Below are 9375 nucleotides of genomic sequence, written 5' to 3' on the forward strand. Positions count from 1 at the left end.
ATAAGATGAACTATCATCGACAGCACTGTTGACAACTGTTAGTTCTGGCCATGTCAGTCTGTCAGTGCTGATAGGTGTCCTTCTACACCTACATCAAACGAACACATTTTTAAGTTACAGGTCTGTAACTTAGTATTAAACTATAGTTTTTGTGTATTATCTCCGTTAATTTTTATCTTTCCCCAAGCTGTTTGCTGAGGCAACATTTGCTAATATTGTCATGTGGAGTGACAGTGTTCTCCCCTCTCCCTTTTTCTCCCATATTGTATCCGGTCAATTACTCCACTCTTCCGAGCCGTCCTGGGCGCTGCTCCACCCACTCTGCCGATCCGGGGAGAGCTGCAGACTACCACATGCCTCCTCCGATACATGTAGAGTTGTCGGCCGCTTCTTTTCCCCTGGCAGTTAGGAGTTTCGCCAGTGGGAAGTAGCAAGTGGGAGGATCATGCTATTCCCACCAGTTCCCCCTCCCCCCAAACAGGCGCCCCGACTGACCAGAGGAGGTGCTAGTGCAGCGACCAGGACACATACCCACATCCGGTTTCCCACCTGCAGACACGGCCAATTTCTGGAGGGACACCCAACCAAGCCGGAGGCAACACGGGGATTCCAACTGATGATCCCCATGCTGGCAGGCAACGGAATAGACCACCACATCACCCGGATGTCCATGACAGTGTTTTTAATGGAGCACATGACTTGTTTGAAATACATCTGAAATGCTTGATCATGTCCTGCTGACCACTTTTTCATGTGTGTAAAGCATTTTTCCTAGTCACATCTATTTCTTTGTGGTGTGTGTGTGTGTGTGTGTTGGCTTGATGCATGTGTTTGGCCATGTACATGTATGTGCTTAGCGACAGTGAGATGGAGATTGAGCCAGAACACTATACCAACGGCGTGGTCGAGGGCTCCTCAGCGCGGATAATGAACGGCACATACAAACATCAAGAGATCCTCCAGCCAGACGACAACAACCTGGACAACGGAGTCACAGGTACACACCAAGAACAGATGGTTTGGTTCCCAGTGTGACCTTTTCCTTTTCACATTTACGTGCGTATGTGCCCCATCTCTTACAAGATACCAGTTGCTCTGTAGTAAATAGTGTACTACACATACACATCCATTCATTATCTGAACTGCTTATCCTGCTCTCAGGGTCAAATACACATACACAACATACATCTTTATAGTCTCTCTAGACTGTCATGATACGTGGAGCCACAGATTTTGTTTGAGTCAGTGTTAATGATTTGCATCTATATGTTCAAGACTGGCAGCACGGTGGTGCAGTGGTTAGCGCAGTCGCCTCACAGAAAGAAGGTCCTGGGTTCGGCCCCGGGGTAGTCCAACCTTGGGGGCCGTCCCAGTTGGTCCTCGGTGTGGAGTTTGCATGTTCTCCCCTTGTCTGCGTGGGTTTCCTCCAGGGGCTCTGGTTTCCTCCCACTGTCCAAAGACATGTAGGTCAGGTGAATCCGCCATACTAAATTGTCCCTAGGTATGAATGTGTGTGTGTGTGTGTGTGTGTGTGTGTGTGTGTGTGTGTGTGTGTGGGCGGGCGGGCCCTGTGTGATGGTCTGGTGGCTTGTCCAGGGTGTCTCCCCGCCTGCTACCCAATGACTGCTGGGATAGGCTCCAGCATCCCCGCGACCCTGAGAGCAGGATAAGCGGTTCGGATAATGGATGGATGGCTGGATGTTCAAGACTGGTCTTTATAGTATTTTGGCACAGAAGGGGAAATTGAAAGTAATGAGTTGTGAACTCACTTGGATAAAGTGGCTAGAACTGACGCTTCGTCTTGCCTTCTCATTTAGTCAGTTGAGGTTTGGAACTTAATTAAAAAAACTCCTGACTTGAACCTGAAGTTTATTGCATTATGTCAACATTCCCTCAATTTGTACAGGCCCTTACTGAAATTGGTCTTACATGAGAAACCACACCAGTCACTATTCAACACAGCAAACTCTTTTTGACCAGTTTTATGTGCACCAGAGTTCACACCGAATGTTCACACATGTCAACAACATCCCAACGTAACACAAATTTCATTACATCAGGACCAAATGATGTAGTGTGAAAGACACTTACTGTTTAACGGGCAATAACAGTTGGCCTTTCTCTTGGTGTGTGTGGATGTGCCGCCATCAGAGGAGGGCTGCAGCAGTAGTAGACAGCTTTGCGGAGGGAACCAGGCAGCAACAGAGAGGATGATCCAGTTCGGGAGGGAGCTGCAGGCACTCAATGAACAGCTGTGCCGCGAATACGGCAAGAATGCCATGCACAAGAAGATGTTACAGGTAAATACACACACACACACACCATATGAGGTGAAAGACACAACAAGTGAAAAACTTAACTAGTGATTTATTAATTATTATTAGTTTTTGACTAAATGGCTTCATTAAATACTACTACTAGTACTACTTTTGGCTGCTCCCGTTAGGGGTCGCCACAGCCGATCATCCATTTCCATTTCTTCCTGGCCTCTGCATTTTCCTCTGTCACACAAATAAGTGGCTTCATTAAATACATCAAATACAAATCAAAATCCATCAAATAAATAAATAAATAGAATACGTGGGCTTTTTTAGTATTAGTGCTATACATACACTACCGTTCAAAAGTTTGGGATCACCCAAACAATTTCGTGTTTTCCATGAAAAGTCACACTTATTCACCACCATATGTTGTGAAATGAATAGAAAATAGAGTCAAGACATTGACAAGGTTAGAAATAATGATTTGTATTTGAAATAAGATTTTTTTTACATCAAACTTTGCTTTCGTCAAAGAATCCTCCATTTGCAGCAATTACAGCATTGCAGACCTTTGGCATTCTAGCTGTTAATTTGTTGAGGTAATCTTGAGAAATTGCACCCCACGCTTCCAGAAGCAGCTCCCACAAGTTGGATTGGTTGGATGGGCACTTCTTTGAGCAGATTGAGTTTCTGGAGCATCACATTTGTGGGGTCAATTAAACGCTCAAAATGGCCAGAAAAAGAGAACTTTCATCTGAAACTCGACAGTCTATTCTTGTTCTTAGAAATGAAGGCTATTCCATGCGAGAAATTGCTAAGAAATTGAAGATTTCCTACACCGGTGTGTACTACTCCCTTCAGAGGACAGCACAAACAGGCTCTAACAGGTACTATTTAATGAAGATGCCAGTTGGGGACCTGTGAGGCGTCTGTTTCTCAAACTAGAGACTCTAATGTACTTATCTTCTTGCTCAGTTGTGCAACGCGGCCTCCCACTTCTTTTTCTACTCTGGTTAGAGCCTGTTTGTGCTGTCCTCTGAAGGGAGTAGTACACACCGGTGTAGGAAATCTTCAATTTCTTAGCAATTTCTCGCATGGAATAGCCTTCATTTCTAAGAACAAGAATAGACTGTCGAGTTTCAGATGAAAGTTCTCTTTTTCTGGCCATTTTGAGCGTTTAATTGACCCCACAAATGTGATGCTCCAGAAACTCAATCTGCTCAAAGAAGTGCCCATCCAACCAATCCAACTTGTGGGAGCTGCTTCTGGAAGCGTGGGGTGCAATTTCTCAAGATTACCTCAACAAATTAACAGCTAGAATGCCAAAGGTCTGCAATGCTGTAATTGCTGCAAATGGAGGATTCTTTGACGAAAGCAAAGTTTGATGTAAAAAAAATCTTATTTCAAATACAAATCATTATTTCTAACCTTGTCAATGTCTTGACTCTATTTTCTATTCATTTCACAACATATGGTGGTGAATAAGTGTGACTTTTCATGGAAAACACGAAATTGTTTGGGTGATCCCAAACTTTTGAACGGTAGTGTATATTATTTGAATGTTGCCACTGAGTATTAATTGTGAATATGGCTCTACTTACGGCCCCTGAGGATGTGAAATGGTGTCTGAAAAGGCATCTCATCAGTGGGCTCTTGGGTTATGATGCGTATGTACAGCAGTTAGATAAGAGCATGCAACATTCGTACAATTATTACAAATATACGATAAGTTATAGTAATCTCTAGACTGTCATGATAGTCGGGGCTACATATTTTGTTTGAGTCAATGTTAATGACCTGATCTGCATACTATATGTTTAAGACTGGTCTTTAGTATTTTGGCACAGAAGGAGAAATTTAATGGCGGATTGGTGCAGCATCTGCAGTAATGTGGACGTTGTACCGGACCGTTGTGGTGAAGAGGGAGCTGAGCTGGAAGGCAAAGCTCAATTTACCAGTCAGTCTTTGTTCCAACCCTTACCTATGGTCATGAGCTTTGAGCAGTGACCGAAAGGGTCTGGGCTCAGCCTTAGAGATAGGGTGAGGAGCTCAGATATCCGGAGGGAGCTCGGAGTAGAGCCGCTGCTCCTTTATGTCGAAAGGAGCCAGCTGAGGTGGTTCAGGCATCTGATTAGGATGCCTCCAGGGCGCCTTCACTTGGAAGTTTTCTGGTCACATCCAACAGGGAGGAGACCCTGGGGTAGACCCAGAACTTGCTGGAGGGACTACATGTCCAGTCTGGCCTGGGAACGCCTTGGGATCCCCCAGGAGAAGCTGGAGGGCGTTGCTGGGGAGAGGGATGTCTGGAGTGCCCTACTTAGCTTGCTGCCACCGCGACCCAACCCTAGAGAAGCGGCTGATGCTGAATTGAATGAATGATAAGCTGCACGACATCATGCAGTAAAAGTGGCATGATTGTGTAAACACACAGGTCATATACAGATTGCATGATGCATTAGAGATGAAAGATTTGATTTCAAAGAAAAAAATCACCCTTGGTACCCTCCAGGTATCAAGACCTGCAGTGTAAATACCTATTGGAAGAAGGAAAATTGGAGCAGATCCTGTAATGGAATGATGAACATTCTACCAGCAGATTACCATTTGAGCTCTTTGACTTTCATTTCAGCAACATGTCCCTCATCTTGAAGAAAAAGAGTGACTTATACATTGAGATATTAGTGACAGAGGTATTCTTGATATCTTCCTATCTTTCAAGGTGCTTTAGTGTTTTCTCTGGAAACCTGATTATATTCAGCTCTGAAAAAGGGCATGGTATCTCAAATATTTGGTATTTTCATGGTAATACGGAACATATTTGCCTTTGTCTGCAGTGAAGACATTTACAAATTGACTCTTCTTTTTTTTCCCCTTCTGTTTCAAATTGTTGATTATTTCATGGTGCTCTCTGCTCCTCTCCCTATCAAACAACTTGGAAGGGATAAAGCTGTCAATATGCAGACAAGTCCAGAAATTAGAGGAACAACATATGTCCAAGTCAAATAACCAGGCCACCTCATGTCTCCTGACCCTCCTGTGCAAAGAGCAGTCAACTGACCCCCCACCCCCCCATTTGTGTTTTTCTCTCTCACACACTCTCTCTTTGTCTATCTATCTGTTCTTAAAGGTTTTTAATCTCATCAGTCCCTGTTTAGTTAAATCTTAAACTGCTGTCTTTTATTGGGGTGTGCCCTAGCTATTTTAAGCAGGCTATTGTTCAACCTTTGTTGAAGAAACCAAACCTTGACCCCTTCCTGCCAGACAATTATAGGGCTATTTCTAAACTTCCTCTCATTTCTAAAATTTTAGAAAAAGTTGTTGAAAAGCAACTTGTTCGAGCACTGGATTTACACAGGGTGTTTGGCAAATTTCAGTCTGGTTTTTGTAAACTGCATTCTACTGAAACGGTCCTCCTTAAGTTTTCAAATGATATCTTAATGGTTGCAGATACTGGAGAATGTTAGGTTTTGGTTTTATTGGACCTTAGTGCAGCATTCGATACTGTTGACCACCAGATACTAATCCATAGACTAAAGCACCTGGTGGGCATTTCTAGGACTGCATTGGAGTACTTTTCCTCCTATCTCACAGATAGGACTCTCCCTGTAGGTGAATTTCTGTCAGATACTGCTGTTTTATCATGTGGTGTCCCCCAGGGATCGGTCTTGGGGCCTATTTTACTCTCCATATACATGCTTCCTCTAGGACAGATTCAGAGACATCTATCATTTGTTTGCTGATGACATCCAGTTATATTTCTCCTTCAAATTGGATGAGCTTGATAGACTTTCTGTGCTGAACATCTGTTTAAGTGCAATTAGGAACTTGATGGCAAATTATTTTCTGCGGTTAAATGCAGATAAAACTTAAGTGTTGAATATTGCTCCTGATAACGTTCACTCATTGATCAGGCAGAACCTTGGTGCCTTTTCCTTGTCTTCTTGGTCTAGCCTGCATAATCTTGGTGTGATTTTTGACCAATCCATGAGTTTTGATGCTCATATTAGGACACTTGCTCGATCATGTTTCTTTCACTTAAGAAACTCGTCTGTTGTGTCAAGGGTTGAAATGGAGATGTTAATACAGGCTTTTATCTCATCACATTTAGACTACTGTAATTCTCTTTTTACCTGCCTTAATAAATCTTCCTTGTGTCCCTCGGATACGTTTTAAGACTCGGGGAGATTGTGCTCCCCAGTCGGCAGCACCCAAGCTTTGAAATAGTCTCCCAAGAAGTCTGAGGTCTGGACTCTAGACTTTTAAAAGCTTTTAAAACCCGTCTGTTCAGACACATTTAGATAGCATGTGGTATTTTATGTTGTAACTTGTTTATCCCTGTTTAGTCTGGTGTGTTTTATCTGTTGTGTATTTTTTATTGACTGCGAATCAGTTTTATCTGTTGTTTGTCCTTGTTTTATTTGACTGTGAAACACTGTCTTGTGTCTGTGAAAGGTGCTATAAAAATAAACTTACTACCTATCTGTCTGGCTGCCTTCTGTATCTTTATCTATCTGTCTACCTATCTATCGCTGTCTGTCTTATTCCTCTGGCTCTATAGGATGCTTTTAGCCTCCTAGCCTACTCAGACCCGTGGAACTGCCCCGTGGGCCAGCAGTTAGACCCCATGCAGAGGGAATCCCTTTGCTCTGCACTCAACAGCGCCATCCTGGGTAAGAGATACAGACTTATGGGCAAACACACACACACACACACACACACACACACACACACACACACACAGATTTATCCTCAGAAACATGCTGTGGATGTAGTGTGGCTCCCTCAGGGTAACTTTTAGGTATACACATGAAAAATGCACAGATACACTGACTTCCACGTGTCCTCCGAGGCTAACCCTTGGATGTACACTTGGCACACGTGTACTCTTGGATGTGTGTGTTGTGCTGTCATGCCCCCATCTTGATCCTGGAGTGTGTTTTCTCATCCCAGAGTCACAGAACCTGCCTAAGCAGCCTCCTCTGATGTTAGCCCTGGGCCAGGCCACAGAGTGTGTTCAGCTTATGGCCCGCGTCCGCTCCGGGTCCTGCTCCTTTGCCAGAATAGACAACTTTTTGCACTAGCCAAAGTCCGGGTAAGTTTAGATCATGTGAATCCCACGCGCACATCCATACACAAAAGTATATTAAAGAAAGATGCATGTAGATGACACACAGCGGCTTACAGATAAAAGAAATAATTGGTCGTCTGCATTATATACATATAGAAATTCATGTACAAGTGATTAAAAGGCTGTGATCTTCATCGTCTTCTCACAGGTTGATATTAAGCTGTGCTGAGGGAGGGCCTGTCCGTCAGGTATTTGTCCCGGCAGCGAAGGAGAGAGCATGCGTGTGATTGGTGTGTTTGGCTGTCCATCAGACTGAGCCAGCAGGACAGACAGAGGAGCAGAGAAGAAAGTTTCTTTTTAATTTAGTATTATCAAATACAGAAATGTGTGATACTATTTAAAGATGATTAATTATTATTCCGTTTATCTAGCCATTTTTAGTTCTTTTTTTTTGTCAGTTTGTTGTGCTCATCTTGGACAAAATCTAGCCCCCCCTTTTTTTCCCCCTCCTCATTTTTAATGGGTGGATTTTGTTTCCCTACAACTCAGTATTTTACACACTTGCATTTTTCACCATATCACAGACCAAAATAATCAGTGTGGTTACCACAGTTACTCTGGCTCGTCCCACTCAGAGCGTCATCTTGGACGATAGTTTCATTTCAGTTATTGGCTCACCGAGCAGACATGGTAGACCCAGAGTCTTAACCTGAAGGATGCATTTGGCGTGCATTTGGATGTGCACTATTTCCATTGCTGGGATGTCAAGCAAGCAGTGACTAAAACTGTGCACAAATGGAGGCTTCCAACTATGTTTGAACAGTTCAGGCATCAGAAGCTACACCAGCGTTGCTGCAAAAACACCTGCAATGGTGGAAGATTTCTATGAAGGCCTGTTAAAACTCCCAGCTCAGATCAAGACCGTGCCCCAAATGCGTCTGACCCTCCTTAAACCTCTCGCGGTGGATGTAGCTGAAGTTTTAGTGTTTTTTTTTTCTTCTAAGATTATTTTTACCTTTATTAGCCATTGGCAGTGGACAGGTAGACAGTAAATGAGGGAGAGAGAGAGAGAGAGAGGGGTATGACATGCAACAAATGTTGCTGGCTGGGAATTGAACTGGCGAAGTTGCGACCGCGTGGTCATGCGGTATCCGCTGTAACCGTTCGGCTATGGCGGCACCCCGGTTTTAGTGCTTTTTGAATAGATGAAGGACGGCGAGGGGAAAAGGGAATACCTCAGCGTGATCGTGAATGAGTGGTTAGCGAGACATCCCGGTCACATCCCTCGTTTTATCGAGCGGCCCCACCGCTAAACGTCTCGAAGCATGGGAACAAAATCAAACGCGTGCCGTTTTGTTTCTAAGCCTGCCCGATGCTCTGCAGTTTAGTTAGGGTTAGACGCACTAGAGATGTTGTGTTAAAAGCGGATGTAATAGTCGAGTAAACTTGGTTTTGGTCACACCTGGGGGGGGGGTTGTTTTTTTCCCCCTTCAGAAATTGAAAATCCCTGAATTGAAACCAGCTTTCTTGAATAACGCACACGCTCCTTCGGCGGTTATGAATGATCATCAGCACCTGGAAGTACAAGGCCAATTTAGACACAAATTAGGGGGTATTTGGTGACTAAAGGGGTAGTAATCAGTTGCCGCCTCTCATTTTTCTCCCTGCTGGTGTCTCCGTCTTTTCCCGTCATCAGACCCGTCGCTCAGTTTGGGAACCCAGAGAGCAGGAGAGGGAAAACGACCCATTTTAATCGTTAGCATCCATCAGCCGTAAAACGTCTCTCTCTCTCTCTCTCTCTCTCTCTCTCTCTCTCTCTCTCTCTCTCTCTCTCTCTCTCTCTCTCTCTCTCTCTCTCTCTCTCTCCTGCCCCCCCACCCCCCCGGAGGTATTTGGATTGGTCGTGTCCTGCCATTGTAGACAACCATATTGTAATGAGATTGGAAATAACCACCAGACCAGAGGTAAACCTGAGCCTCCCGTAGGCAAAATGAAACGACACCTTTCGTTATTTAAAACGACAACAAAAACCTTGCCAGTATTTCT

At 44.1% G+C, this 9375-nt stretch overlaps 1 protein-coding gene across 1 annotated transcript in view; it reads left to right on the top strand.

The window, feature by feature from the left end:
• Window positions 1-9169, top strand: part of ranbp10 (RAN binding protein 10) — a 51040-nt gene extending 41871 nt beyond the window's left edge. The window contains exons 12-16 of the mRNA XM_056281435.1: window positions 858-997; window positions 2152-2300; window positions 6820-6931; window positions 7212-7353; window positions 7538-9169. Coding sequence (XP_056137410.1) covers window positions 858-997; window positions 2152-2300; window positions 6820-6931; window positions 7212-7342 — 532 coding nt within the window. The 3' untranslated portion in view covers window positions 7343-7353; window positions 7538-9169. The remainder of the gene's footprint in view (window positions 1-857; window positions 998-2151; window positions 2301-6819; window positions 6932-7211; window positions 7354-7537) is intronic.
• The last annotated feature ends 206 nt before the right edge of the window (window positions 9170-9375 follow it).

The sequence above is a fragment of the Lampris incognitus genome, chromosome 6 (assembly GCF_029633865.1).
Source record: "Lampris incognitus isolate fLamInc1 chromosome 6, fLamInc1.hap2, whole genome shotgun sequence".
Classification (NCBI taxonomy): domain Eukaryota; kingdom Metazoa; phylum Chordata; class Actinopteri; order Lampriformes; family Lampridae; genus Lampris; species Lampris incognitus.